Here is a 15,754-nt window from a genome sequence, read left to right as displayed (position 1 = left end):
TGTGTTAATGTGTTAATCATTTCACACTGGTAATTTTTCAGTCAATTTTGCATGTTCTAAAAGACTAGTGTAGTACATCAGTTAATGCTTTTGTTGGAAAGACCATTCCTAAAGGTATGCTTCATTAAGGAGTGACAACACATGCTACATCTGACATGACCAACAATAGTTCCAGAAGAGACATTGGAGCGAATGTAGCCAGTGATTGTTCCTCGTTATTCACATTTCTTGTGCAATGGCGTCCTTGACCTGATGTACGTTGATTACCTGCTGTACATTTTAGTTAAGAGTACATGTTTGGCCACTGTCAATGTTTGCTTGAGATCTAACTTAGAATTGACTGTTATAAACACATTACGGTAGTTGCTAATTTAATACTCTTATTATTCCTCACTAATGATGTTAGTTATGTTATCTTGTCAAACTAGTTTTAGAACTTCACATGCAAGATTATAGAAGGACTACCATATTCTCCCCTTCTAGAGGGCAATGATGGAAACCTAATTAATTAATGCATATTCATATTGCATAGCAGATTCACTGTGAATATATTACTCTATACGAATGACTAGCACTGATGATGATGGAATGATTATTGGAATGTATGTTCTGTTTTCTTATTCCAGACCGTACTTCTCATGCTCCATACTTCACTCTTCATATCCTCTACATACTTCTCACTTCATATTTTACACCTCAAAAACAGAACCACTCCTGACTTGTGTAACTGTATTTTCTATTATACTAATTTGTGCTTCTAGCTATGTTGTTTGTTTTTCAAAATTTGCATGGTGATGCTACTTTTTGAAATCCATCTAAATGTCAAAGAAATAAAGAGGGCGATGGGGTGAGAGGACAAACATAAACACACTCACAAATGATTTGAATTAATTCGAATGTAACCCAATTTGGGCAAGCATGCACAGAGTTGTAAAATGTTTTGTGATTTAGAAACTTGTGCACTCAACAGCAACACTCCGTGCAACTGTAATGTTGCCATGGTAACAATGCAACGTTTAAGATGGCAAATTTAGAGCAGTACTTTATCCGCCATACAAAGAAAAAAATTATCTCAGTACAGAACCTGAGAATGTTTAGGATTAAACTATGTGGAAAACTGCACTCACACTGCTACTGTGATATTAACAGACATTTCCTTACCATTCCCACAAGAATGTCAGAAAGTAAATATTTTCTTTCTTGTTTTAATACCCTTGGATTAAGTTACTAATATTCCAATTCCATTGCAATTATTTTGTATGTTTGATGGCATTAATTTATTGATCAAGAAAAAAGTATTTCAGAATGTAAAATGTTATAGCTCATAACATGGATTAAAGTGGCTTATTTTAACATTAACACTAGATAGCTATCTAGCTAACTAATTTATCGAGACGAGTCTTCATCATCCATGTTCTTCCACTTCAGATGCTCCAGCGTAACTGATGTCCTTGAGTAGATGGAGCTCAGATATGCAGGGATCCCTGACAGTGCTTCTGGTTTAAACAGATTATGGTTTAAACAGTGTTGGATTCTGGCTTGCTACTGTTTTTACCCTCTTGCTGTAAAATCATTAATGGAGTCATAGCTCCTGAGCAGATGGATATTTGTGCATTCCTCAAGTCCCAGCAGTGATTCACTACATATCTGTTATGCCATGTTGTGCTCCAGCTCCCCTACATCACCCACATGCTTTGCACCACACCGAGAACAAAAATTCTTACTCACCCAGCTGCTGTACTTCCACTGTCATGTTAGCTGATAGGTCTTCATGGAATACTTCACATATGTAGAAGCCTTTGTCTTCAGTCTGAATGTTCTTCAGCCTAAGCGAGAAGTTTCCTTTGTGGATTTCCTCATGGCTGAAGAGCTCAACTCTGTCTCTGTATGTTTCATGGATTGACTCTGGCACAGTCTGACCATTTATAAATTGCAACACTACCATGTCTTCATCTGTTTTCCTTTTCTTCCATGAGACTTCTTCAAGCTCCTCAGGAGGGATGTGGGAGTGTACAGAGCAGTTCAGAGTGGTGTCCTCTCCCGCATATACAGAAACAACATGACCTCCAGACACAGTCAAATACACTAGAAGAATAATCATTTGAAATATTAAAGTACAGTTGTAAAGTCTCAGATCAGACAATAAAATTGCACAATATATTCAGTTAATTCGTAGCTCTGAAAACTGAAACACAATATTTAAAATATAGACAACTTTATTTTTCAAGAGAACAATTTAAACTGTGTAACAATAATTGTGTGAATATGTGAAAAAAATAATGTCATGATTCACCCACCACTCATCATTATTTCAATCAAAGTTTCATTAGATTCCTGGTTTCTATAAACAATACACTTGTAAACTCCTGTATCCTTAGTGGTCACATATTTAAGTAAGAAAGAAAAGTTTCCATGGCTGATCTCCTCAGTAAAGAAATGTGCCCTATAATTGTAAGCCTGGTCCTGAGACTCTGGTTGACTCTCTCCATCTTGGAACAAATGCACTACAGTTTCAGAGTCTGTTCTTCTCCACTCCACTTCCAGCTCTTCCACTGGTATGGGAGTTTGAACAAAACAGGGCGGCATCACAGAGCCTCCAGGCTGGACAGCCAGAGGACCAGAGAGGCCCAACACATGGAACCCTAAAATAAATTGTAATAAAAGTAATTTTGTTAATGTTTCACTTTTACATTTAAAATATTTAAACAATCATTCATTGACTCCCTGGCTGTGTGCACTCTAACCCCTTTTACACCTTCCTTGTAATTTCCAATGCAAATTAGTTGAGACAACTTGGCCAATGACCTTGTTTGGTTTATAGATTTGCATGTTAAATGTCCAAATGTATAATGTTATCCTTGGGCTCCACAAACATTCTCATATAGTTAAATGGAATCTGTGGCACCAGCCCATATATGCTTATGAGCTGGACAGAGGACAAGCAGTTTGTCATGGGCACTAAAGGCTCAAATGGTAGTATTTACATTACTAACAAACCTCCAGTTTACAGCCCAGTTACCAGCCAGAACTACAAGAATTCAAACCAGCAGCCCTCCAGTAGTTAACATGCTCCTCTTTAACCACCAGACCATTGGTATTTGGCCTTGAAACCAAATTTGGTCCTAGATTTTGTAATCACTTGATTAAATGTTTCTGTGTATCAGTTGGACCTGGATCTTGTGGACTGAGATCTGAAAATCACTGTATTAAAGACTCAGTTCTATTTTAACCTGTAGGACCTCAACCGTGAGGACTGACATCTGAATACCACTGCAGTAGACTATTTGCCACCCAAATGCAGACAACTATGACAGAGAGAATAAGCTACACAGTATTAAAGACATCAGGTCCATTAAATGAGTCCTTCTCATGGCACAGAAATCAATGCTTATACAATGTCATTCCAATGTAATAATTATATGTGAAGAAAAAACAGTACCACTCCTGACTTGTATAACTCCTGTATACTGTTGTATACCAGTACCACTCCTGACTTGTATTATTCTAATTTCTGCTTTTAGGCAAATGGTTTTATATATAAATATATATATATATATATATATATATATATATACACACACACACACACACACACGCACACACACAGAGATTATGGGGTTAATGAGATGCAATGTCACAGTTAGTCCCTCCCAGCTTCCATGTTCCCTGTTTTCCCTGTCTTGTGTATTTTAGTTCTATTCCGTAGTTTCGTTTTCTTAGCCCATCATTTGATTTTCCACACCTGTCTCTCATTTCGAGTCTTGTTAAGTTCATGTATTTAAATCTTGTTGCGTTCCTTGTGATATTTGAATGGTTGTATTTGGTTTTTAATATATTGGATGTAGTAAGCTCATCTGTGTGGAAGATAGACGCATATTGATATCTATGACCACAACGATTGATTGTTTCTTAAGGTACACATTTAGTGATAGAGGGTTTAGAGGGTTTTGTCTTTAGAGATCTTACTTTAAAAACCATTTTATTATCCACTTAGCTACTGATTCTAGTGGTTCAGACAATGCATTTATGCTCATGTTGTAGAGCTGGATGGTGTTAGCCATTGTGTACATCTCTATATTTACACTTCTCACCATTTAAATCTATACAATTTAGTGTAAATCTAAAATAAACAAACAAAAGGAATGATGTTTAAAGCATAGTTTACCATCAGAGACAGCAACGACCCACAGAGCAGCGCAAATAATCAGGCTCATCTTGCCGTTTGAATTTCTCTTTCTTCCAAATACGCAGAAATGTGCATTTTACTTGAGTGTGTGAAAAATCAATAGAACCCCAGCCGTCCATTAACTACACAAAACTCTTCACCGCAAGCGTCAATGGTGTGGCAGATATCTGAAGGAAGAATGGCTGTCACTATCTTATTTTCTGAGAAAAGGTATCGATTTCTGCCATTCTGCAAGTTGTTATGCTAGATACAGTGGTGAAGAAGTAGTCCAGTAGGGTGGTATTTTGGTGTTCTTTTTTCATCTAAACCCTTGGATTCGTTGCCTGACAAATTATTCATATTGACATGCTATTAAAATGTGACATCTTTAAAAGCTGGTTAATAGAAAAAAAAAGGAGTAAAGGAAATAATAACAAAGACAATTTAAAATAAATTGTATAAAAGTCTGTCTTATTTGTGTCCCACAATCAAGATAGCAAGTGGTTTTTGGATTCTTTTGTTCTCCTATTCGCTGAGGTAATATGGAGAAAGTGAAACAACAACATGAGACAAGGAAACCAAGGAAACATGGACGATAAGAGGGACCAACAGTGACAGCCAGGACATCTTGGCCTGGCACCAGACAAACAATAATATTGCTATGGGCACCAGGTAGCTTAAATGAGATCACTTTTTGAAAAAAAATAAAACAGTTTACGGATGGATATAATGGTACCAAACTCTAAATGGCATAAGTATTGCATATCAAATTGCATAATGTAAATATTGCATTTTTTGGACATAATGGTGGAAACCCTGAAAAGTAGTATGTAAAAAAAGAAAGTGGTTATGTAACTTTGGATTCTGAATCCAAATGTAAAATTCTGACAATTATTATAACCATCGCAATTTTGCAAAATAAACAGAACTGCTTTTCTGAACTACTTCAGTGCATTTTTATTGTCCAGATAATGTGTGTTTACACTGGTATGTCTCTGTTAATGTTTTTGTGTTTCATGTCTGTACAGTGCAGTTTCCCTCTGGATTCTTATCATTCCACTCCAGTCCAGATTCCATTCTGGGGATGAACAGAGAGAGGCTAAGATGATAAGAGAGAGGCTTTTGGGCAGACTTTTGGTAGATGTCTGTTCTGCTTTTATACTCTGTTATTTGAAGTGCTATTTCTTGGATGCTGAGAGAGTTCGCTTACAGATCATTTTGGCTGTTAGTTTGATACTGTAAACCACAAGCAAATGTTTTGTCTTTGGTTAATTTGCTTTGTATTAATGGCAGTAAGGACTGACTGCCTTTATGTTATGGTTTGGGTTGTCTGTCTGTTTTGTATAAGGGAGGTACTGTAGGATTATACTTTGGTCAAATGTCAAGTCAAGTCAAATTTATTTATATAGCGCTTTTTACAACAGACGTTGTCACAAAGCAACTTTACAAATGTTTGAGTCCAAGCCCCCCATGAGCAAACTAAGGGTGAGAGTGGCAAGGAAAAACACCCTAGAGCATGAAGAAGTAACCTTAAGAGGAACCAAGACTCAAAGGGGGGGCCTGTCCTCCTCTGGCCGACAGTGGTCACCACAAAATTAATAATATATACAATAAGGAGCAGAATAAATAGTGAGAGAGAAAAACAAATAAATAATAATAAAATGTCAAGTCTGGTTTTCTAGAAGGCCTAGTCTGGTCCCAGTGGTGTGTGTCTGAAACCCATCCCGCATGAGAACATCCATCATGGGCAAGAGGGAAGTAGTTGGCTGGGGTGGAGCTGTGGTGGGCTACAGCAGGGGACAGCAGGGTTGGTGGGGGTTGCCATGGCAGCTGAGATGGGTTGAGGCTGAGTAACATCATGTCATCTGGGGTAGGTGTACCTCAGCAAAAAGAGAGAATAAATTATTAGGCATGTCCAGGTACAAGGGTGTTTAAATTAGGTAACAATCATGTGGAAAAAATGGACTCTGGCAGATCTAGCTATGGCAGCACAGCTAAAAGGAAAAAGCCAGAAGGAACCAAAGGCATGGGGGCATCATGGAACATCAGCACTCTGCTGCTTTCAGTCAACAAACTTTCCACCCTCCCTCTTTTTGGCCTTCCCTCCACCCTCCCTTCCTCTGGCTTTCTCTCCACCCTCCGTTCTTAGGGCTCTCTCTCCATCCTCCATCCTCCCTCTGGATCTTCGTGTGGGTTCTCCAGGAGGTCTGCCTCTTTGTAGAGAGGTTTACTGGCTGGTTAATACAGCCACACTGTGTTCAAAGTTTAAATAACTAAATACAGAATCCAGGACTGTCACAGTGTCATTTTTTGCTCAGAGCAACAATTTTAGTCGTAGTTATCAGGATGTAACTGTGTTTCAGCCAGTGTTCCCAAAACAAAAGACTTAGAGTAGGTTTAAAGCTTCCTTTTAAGAGGTCATCTGATCACCAGACCTGCTCAAACACTGCTTCTACCCGTAACACACCCCACCTTGAACTTGTGTAAATCACCCAGCAGTTGTTGAAATACCTTTCTTTTAGAGTTTACTGTACTCAGTATTGTCAGTATTGTGCTTGATCAGAAATACAACAGAATGTGTCAGCATAAAGCTTGTATTAGACATTGATTCAGTTTTAAGGTTTGGATATATATATATATATATAGAGAGAGATGATCTGCCCATCTCTTCTAGAGATCTTGAGATTCACAATATTCACAATATATGCAGATGTAAATGGAGGACCTGACAGCCATCTATGGAGGTTTGTAACAAAAGTAATAAGGGTGCAGAGAGTACATATGTCTATGTGTTCTAGTTACCTACACAGCCCTCAATGATGGCTGCATATCCGCAAATAAATAACTAAAATGATTAGTTGGCAAGAAACGAAAACCGTTAAAAACAATTCTATCCTGAGCATGGTTCTAATTGTGGCAAAGATCTTTTTGACAACAGACTGAAGTTTAATAAAAACACAGAAATGATTTGCAGAAAATGCCACCAAAGGCATTTATTAAATTAAACTCTTTTGGGGCAAAACAAAAATATTCCCAGTACTTATTATTCTGCTTTTATAGAGCATTCTTTCATTTTCCTGTATATGTTGGTTTTATTCACCTAATCTTAAAGACAGCAAGCATTTCCCTCAGACTGTGAATATTTGTTCAAAAACAGCTGGGAGTACAGTGTCACCCCTGGCCCACTGTGATCAGCAGACACATAGGATGTCATCACAGCTGCTTGCTCTTACCACACTCTTACCTCACTTTTATCACACTCTTAATTCACTCTTACCTCACTTTTACTGCACTTGAGTTTACTGTTGGTATAATTACAGATGGATACAGTCCACCAGATCTTGATGATAGCATAGCATTACCATAGCATTAGGCTACGTGAAGCAGCTCATATCACTGCTGGTGATTTTAACTATGCAAATTTAAAAACCACTCTTCAGAAATATGATCATTAAACATGCTACCAGGGGTATAAGGTTTACTGAACCATTAAGACCAGTTTTCAGACAACAATACTACCACACTTTCAACTTTAGTGTCCTGTTGGGGAAACTTGGTTTGCAGATAGAACATATATACAAACATATATATATTTAATGTATATACAGTACATAAATACATACATTTACATATGCAAATTAGAAAAATTATCACTTGATAGACAGTATTACCTTGATTCATTTTATTTTATATTTATTTATTTTTCTTAAACCAAGAAATCCTAAATCTACAACCTGAAAGAAGAATACCACACTCGAAATAAAGAGGCTACTCCATGTTTCCCAATGCCTTGTGAAGAACCTGCTGATTAGAAATATTCAGCAGAGGAGTTTGAGCTGCACCAATCACTTTACCATATTTTAAATATTGCTGATGTTTTCTGTCGATCACAATCACGTTGCATCCAATGCACTCAAAGAGAAGGTGAGAACTGATTCAATAAAAGACTTCAAAAATACAACCATTATCTTCCTACTTCCTAAAAAAGTACAAGCATGTTGAAGTCTTATAACAAATAATTTTTGCATTAACATTACATTTCAGACTCTAATCAATAGGAGTGCTTGGTTTAATTATCTCCAATTGTGTTGTGTATAGTCCATTAGACATGACACAAGATGTTGTAAACCGTTCCACACATTGTTAATCAATAGTCACCCCTATTTCTTTACTTCCATGGTATGGCCCTATATCATGGAAAGAGAAACATTTACCGCTGAAGTGTGGTGTGCTTCATTAAATGCTGAGTCATGGTAAATGACTCTGACCCTAGGCCGAGGGATTCGGAAGAAGAAAAACATTCCACGTCTGACCAGCAAAGGAGGAAAGAAGCTTATCTCTTGTTTTTTCTTCAACAAAAGATGGAAGAAGCTTGCGTTCTTATGTCTTCAGTCTCTGAGGAAATGTTAGTATTATTTGGTCTTTATTAAATGCTGAATATGCTGATTTTTGTTTTCCTTTACAGATAAGGTGTACAGACAATGAGTCTCTTCTTGTGCAAAAGTTTAAACACTGGGAACTCCAGGGAAGCCTTCTGTAAAATCAATGGAATATGATATTGAATATATCAGTAGTATACAAAAAAATGACTTTCATTTACTTAACTTAACTAGTTATGGTAGTTTTGAAACATAAAGTAAAATACAATGATCTATCACAAATTGTTAAGTACTAGTCTTAGTCAGAGACATGCAGTGGTCAGGTAACATGGCCATGAATAAAATTACACTTTTTATACAAACACCAGGCACTATTCTGAGCCTAGCATTAACAGCACAAAACTCCTCTTGATCTAGATAGATAGATTAAACTTTATTAATGAAATAATAAATTAATTTGGTCAGTGGTGCAGAAAACAGTAGAGAATTCAATTACCAACACACATTTCCCCCACTTGCCCACACCCACCAATGCACAAAATATACAGAACCATTTCAAATAAATATACAATGTGTAAAACCAACAAAGAGGGAGCCAATAATGGGGTTCCAAATCCAAACACTTTGATTCACATAGAGCAGCAGCAAGGAAGGTCTTCCCATAGCTAGTCGTTTTGATTCTGTCCTGTTGGCTGATTTGAAATTTCAGATGTAAGGGGTGTGTAGAAAGTTTTTTTGAAGACCAGGACAGTGTGTATCTGTTATAGATGTGTAGAGTCTTTGATAACACACTGAAGTTTGTATAAGACAGGGTCAAGGTGGATCTGAGTATGTGGCAACTACTCAGTTCCTATTATGTTAACTAATCGCTGATATTTATTTTGGTATTGGACAAGTGTTTCCAAACACACACATCAGAGAAAAAACTAAAACACTCCATAAATGTATAAAAAAGGTGCAGAACAGAACTATGAACATTATAGTAACTGTAAAACAGATATATAGATGGAACATTTATAGTTAATCAACCTCTTGAACAATTTGTGCAGTAACTTTATTTTACTTTTTTTTTACCCTTGCCTCCGGGTCAATTCATAGCACAGCAATTGCTGCAATCATTATATTGTTTCTCTAACCTGTCCAGGAACATTCCCACCACAAGGTGCAGAACAGAAGCATGAGCATTACAGTAACTGTAAAACAGATCTATAGAAAAGATGCAGAACAGAACTATTAACATTACAGTAACTGGTGTAAGACAAGCCTTCTCGCTGCTCTTATTTGTTTAGATGCTGCACAATCTGTGAATTCAAGCGTATCAATCTCCAGTCCAGGATGTTTATGTACACATGAAGTGCAGAGACTAAAGATTATTATATTATAAAGAGGACAAATTAAAATGTTTGTATTAAAAGAGAAAACCCTGTTCCAGTGGTAGAGGGATGCGAGGGTACAGAGGACACAGTCTTCTACTGGGTAGCAGAAGAGGAGCTCTGCTGGAGCTCATTAGCTTCAGCCTGCTGGTAGTCTGGAGAGCAGAGAATAGCAGTGGTTTAGGTACTTGACTTGTAATCAGAAGGTTGCTGGTTCAAACCCCACTGTTGGGCCCTGGAGCAAGGCCCTTCATGCTCAAGTTGTACTCACTCGTAATTGTAAGTTGCTTTGCATAAAAGTGCCAGGTAAGTGTTAACTGTGCTAGCAACTATATAGAATGAATACTCTCTAACACGCTGTATGATACTGGCAAACATACTACACTGGGATTGCAAGTGCTGTGTACTAGAATTGTGAACAAATGCCAGTGTTTGATCATAATTCATCAGGACACTAATAGAACTCTCACTAGTCTTAGATTCCTTGGGGTGTTCACAAAACAAGTTTATTTGTTAAAGGGCTTGTTCGCAGAGGTCGGAAGTAATGAAGTATGTATACCTCTTTACTGTACTTAAGTCATATAAACTCATATTTGTATATATGATGCATATTATCAGTGACCTTGTGATATTCACTTTGTTTTCCTCAGGACTCTTTCACAAACACAAACAAGGACGGGGTGGTGCGACTAACACACAAACTAACGCTGAAATGTAGGACATTTAATAACTCCCCCTCCCCAAACATGTGTATACAACAACAAACCCTACAAGTAGTAATACACAAATATAGCCAACACAAAATCACACATCAGGTCATCCACTTTGACACTTTGGTAGATATGTCACGGGTGTAGTTCAGGGGAGGACTCCTACAGGCCCGTAACGGACTATGAAAGCTGGTACCAGGGAGACCAGTATCAAGGTCTGGACTCTGCGGGGTCCTATTCAAGTTCAAGTTTCAAATTCAAGTTTGGTTTATTTGTCACGTACATAGTCATACACGATATAACTCGCAGTGAAATGGTTTGAGAGTGCTCTGTCCAAACTGAGGAGAAAAAAAAACAGGGGTGGATAAGGAAAATATATATATATATATATATATATATATATATATATATATATATATATATATATATATATATATATATATATCCCCACAGTTTATCAGTTGCCCTGATTCAGGGCCCGAATGACCTGTGGGAAGAAACTCCTCTTCAGTCTCTCTGTACTGGTCTTCAGGGAGCGAAAGCGCTTTCCTGACCTCAACAGAGAGAAGGGCCTATTGTTGGGATGGGTGGGGTCCTTCACAATCCTCCTGGCCTTGGTCTGGCACCGCTTGTAATAGATGCCCTGCAGGTCAGGAATGTGGTGTGGAGCAGATGTGCAATTGCGTCATCAGTCGAGCTATTGTGGCGGTATGCAAACTGCAGTGGGTCCATGGAGGCTGGCAGTGAAGAGGTGATGAAGTCTCTGACTAGCTTTTCAAAGCACTTCATCACGACTGATGTGAGGGCAACAGGGTGGTAGTCATTGAGGTCGGAGGGTCGAGGTTTCTTTGGGATGGGTCGCTTGAAGCTGGATGGGACGGTACCGAGTGTCAGGAAGATCTTAAAGATGTCGGTGAATACCGGGGCTGCCTGGTCTGCGCAGGCTTTGAGGACTCTCCCGCAGATAGCGTCTGGTCCTGCCGCCTTCCTGGTATTCACTCTTTTAAACACTCTCCTCAAGTCACTCTCCATGATGTTGAGAGGGCGTTGTTCTGTGTTGGGCTCTGCGCATGCACCATTGACTGCGCTGATAGCACCATTAGCGTTGTTAGCGTAAGTGCTGTTAGCATTAGCGCTGTTAGTATTAGCGTTGCTAGATGTAGCCTTGAAGCGAGCGAAGAATGTGTTTAGCTCGTTCGCCAGAGACTCATCTGCACTCATCAGTCCAGAGGGTGGGCTCCTGTAGTCCACGATCGTCCATAGTCCCTGCAACAAGGATATAGAGCCACTCTGCTGGAACTGTGACTCCAGTTTCCTCCCGTAGCACCGCTTCATCTCCCTCACCGCCCTGTGCACTCCGTATGCCGCAGACTTGTACTTGTCCATGTTCCCACTGATGATCCCCACGTTGTAGGCAGCAGTGCAAGAGTTCAGAGCCTCGTGGATGGTTTTGTCCACCCAGGGCTTCTGGTTGGGAAACTTCTTGATGGTGGTTCTTGGAATCGTGTCGTCCACCAGTTTCCCAATAAACTCTACTACTGCCTCCGTAAACTCACTGACTTCATCAGTGCTGTGCCGGAACATGTCCCAGTCTGCGTCATCCAGAGCATCCTGCAGAGCGTCCACCGATTGGTCTGTCCACCACGCGACCTCCGTCTGAACCGGAGCTTCCCGTTTCAGCCTTTGTTTATATTTTGGTAGGAGGAAGATGGCGGCGTGGTCCGACTTACCGAACGGTGGATGAGCTAGTGCCTTGTAGCTGTCCTTGTATGGGGTGTAGCAGTGGTTGAGTGTCCTATTCTCCCTGGTGGGGAAGGTTACATGCTGGTAAAGGTTGGGCACTGCATGCTTGAGGTTAGCGCTGTTGAAATCCCCAACCACGATAAGTGCAGCGTCCCGGTGCTGTGCCTGAAACTGTGTGAGAGCCTCATGAAGTTCACACAGTGCAGTGTCCATGTTGGCCTGAGGTGGGATGTACACGGTGTTGATGATGACCGAAGTGAACTCCCAGGGAAGGCAGAAAGAACGAAGCTTGAGGGCGAGCAGCTCCAGGTTAGGTGAGCAGGAGCAGGCGAGAGTAACAACATTGGCATTGTTGCACCAGTTGTTGTTTACCATCACACACACTCCACTGCCTCTCGACTTCCCCAAATCTGCCGTCCTGTCCATACGGTGAACTGAGAAGAACTTGGCCAGCTGAATGGTGTGGTTTGGTACCGCTGGGTTCAGCCACGTCTCGGTGAAGCAGAGGAGATTGCAGTCCCGAATGTCCCTCTTTATCCTGGCCCAGAGGTCGTCGAGCTTGTTGTTCAGAGACTGGACATTGGCTAGCAGGATGCTGGGTAAGGGAGCTCGGTGTGCCCGAGCCCTTAGCCTGTTCCTGACGCCAGCTCGCTTCCCTCGAGGCCTTTTCCTCACGTCACGTCCTTTGTTTTCCCTCAGGATCTCTGTCGGCCATCTTGGGTCCGGGGTTAGAGACGGCTTGAGGTGAGTGCTATGTAGATTAAAAGAAATAAGGGCCTCTCTGCTGTACGAGATACGCGTCATGGTGTGGATAGAAGGGCTGCGGAGAAATCAGGGATAGCGGGAAGAGCGAAAAGAACGAAAAAAGTGCCAGTTCTGGACGGAGCAGTCGTGACGGCAGCCGACCTCACCAGCGCCATCTTGCATCTTGCAAGTTGGAGATCCAGTCGCACAGGGATGTATGCAGTCCTAGATCCTCCAACTTAGTAGTGAGTAGGGAGGGGATGATGGTGTTAAATGCTGAACTGTAGTCGACAAACAGCATTTTAACATAATTACCCCTCCCTTTGTCCAGGTGGGTCAATGTGGTGTGGAGCAGATGTGCAATTGCGTCATCAGTGGAGCAGTTGTGGCGGTATGCAAACTGCAGTGGGTCCATGGAGGCTGGCAGTGAAGAGGTGATGAAGTCTCTGACTAACTTTTCAAAGCACTTCATCACGACTGATGTGAGGGCAACAGGGTGGTAGTCATTGAGGGTCGAGGTTTTTTTGGGACAGGGATGATGGTGGATCGCCTGAAGCTTGATGAGACGGTACCGAGTGTCAGGGAGAGCTTAAAGATGTCGGGGCTAGCTGGTCTGCGCAGGCTTTGAGGACTCTTCCGCAGATAGCGTCTGGTCCTGCCGCCTTCCTGGTATTCACTCTTTTAAACACTCTCCTCACGTCACTCTCCGTGATGATGAGAGGGCGTTATTCTGTGTTGGGCTCTGCGCATGCGCCGCTGGCTGCGCCGATAGCACCAAGTTCAAGTTCAAGTTCAAGTTTGGTTTATTTGTCACATACATAGTCATACACAGTATAACTCACAGTGAAATGGTTGGAGAGTGCTCTGTCCATACTGAGGAAAAAAAAAACAGGGGTATATAGGGAAATATATATCTATATATATACAAAATATATTAACAATGTATGTACAATATATGTATAATATGTTTATATACACAATGTACAATGTATATATGGATATGTGTAAATGTATGTACACAATGTACACAATGTACAGTTCCAGCTTACAGTTGACATATTTACAGTTACATGGTGGTGGTCCCCACAGTTTATCAGTTTCCCTGATTCAGGGCCCGAATGGCCTGTGGGAAGAAGCTCCTCTTCAGTCTCTCTGTCTTGGTCTTCAGGGAGCAAAAGCGCTTCCCTGACCTCAACAGAGAGAAGAGCCTATTGTTGGGATGGGTGGGGTCCTTCACAATCCTCCTGGCCTTGGTCTGGCACCGCTTGTGTGTTCCATATGAGTGATGCGCTCTGCTGAACGCACAACACTTTGGCGTGCTTGTCTGTCCTGCTTGGTGCTGTTCTCAAACCAGACTGTGATGTTCCCCACGAGGATGCTCTCGATAGTGCAGGTGTAGAAGTTCCGCAGTACCTTGGAGGGCAGTTTGAAGTCTCTTAGGCGTCTGAGATGGTAAAGACGCTGATGAGCCTTCTTTGCCAGGGAGTTGGTGTGGCAGGACCAGGACAGGTCCTGCGAGATGTGAAAACCAAGGTACCTGAAACCATCTACTCTCTCCACCGTGGTTCCACTGATCCTCACAGGTTGGTAGTGCCACTCCTGCTTCTTGTTTCAATCCATGATCAGCTCCTTTGTCCTCCAGGTAGGCCCTCTCATCGTTGTCCGAGATCAGGCCCATGACGACGGTACCGTCAGCAAACTTGACAATGATGGTGGAGCTGGAAGTGGCTGCGCAGTCGTAGGTGTACAGTGAGTAAAGCAGGGGGCTTAGGACACAACCCTGAGGAGCTCCAGTGCTGAGGGTGAGGGTGGATGAGACACAGTTGCCCACCCGTACTGATTGTGGTCTGTCTGTTAGGAAGTTGGAGATCCAGTCGCACAGGGATGTATGCAGTCCTAGATCCTCCAACTTAGTAGTGAGTAGGGACATACACGGTGTTGACGATGACTGAAGTGAACTCCCAAAGAAGGTAGAAAGGATGAAACTTGAAGGCGAGCAGCTCCAGGTTGGGTGAGTAGAAGTGGGAGAGTGTAACAACATTGGCATTGTTGCACCAGCTGTTGTTTACCATCACACACACTCCACCGCCTCTTGATTTCCCCGAATCTGCTGTTCTGTCCATGTGGTGAACCGAGAAGAACTCGGCCAGCTGGATAGCATGGCTCTGTACCACTGGGTTCAGCCACGACTTGGTGAAGCAGAGGAAGTTGCAGTTCTGAGTGTCCCTCTGGAACTTTACCCGGAGGTCATCGAGCTTGTTGTCCAGAGACTGGACATTGGCTAGCAGGATGCTAGGTAAGGGAGCTCGGTGATGCCGGCTCGCTTCCCTTGAGGCCTTTTCCTTGTGTCGCGTCGTTTGTTCTCCCTCAGGATCTCCGTTGGCCATCATGGGTCCGGGGTTAGAGACGGTTTGAGACGGTCGGCGGATTCTGAAAGCGAAGAGTCTCCGGAGCCCAAGGTACCACCTAAGGCTCTGCCTAGGAGGCTCTGCTCCGGAATAAGCAGGCGGCCCAATGGGGCTTGCGGGGAGGTATCGTCCTCAGATGAGGACACTCCCTCCATGAAGGCTCACAGCCCCAGAACTCACATGCCTAAGCCGAAGCCACGCAAAGACAAGAATGTGGCGTCACCGGTGCCTG

General features: G+C 41.7%; 1 protein-coding gene across 2 annotated transcripts in view; it reads right to left on the bottom strand.

Annotated features, from left to right (window-relative positions):
- Window positions 1-8,958: 8,958 nt before the first annotated feature.
- Window positions 8,959-15,754, bottom strand: part of LOC113569021 (uncharacterized) — a 33,161-nt gene continuing 26,365 nt past the window's right edge. For both annotated transcript variants that reach the window (XM_035533311.2, XM_081698344.1), the window contains one exon: window positions 8,959-10,072. In XM_035533311.2, coding sequence (XP_035389204.2) covers window positions 10,014-10,072 — 59 coding nt within the window. In that variant the 3' untranslated portion in view covers window positions 8,959-10,013. The remainder of the gene's footprint in view (window positions 10,073-15,754) is intronic.

This window comes from Electrophorus electricus, chromosome 15, assembly GCF_041902795.1.
Source record: "Electrophorus electricus isolate QZ-2024a chromosome 15, ASM4190279v1, whole genome shotgun sequence".
In the NCBI taxonomy this organism is placed as follows: domain Eukaryota; kingdom Metazoa; phylum Chordata; class Actinopteri; order Gymnotiformes; family Gymnotidae; genus Electrophorus; species Electrophorus electricus.
The sequence above is the reverse complement of the archived record's forward strand: the minus strand, read 5'-3'. Positions and strand labels throughout refer to the sequence as shown.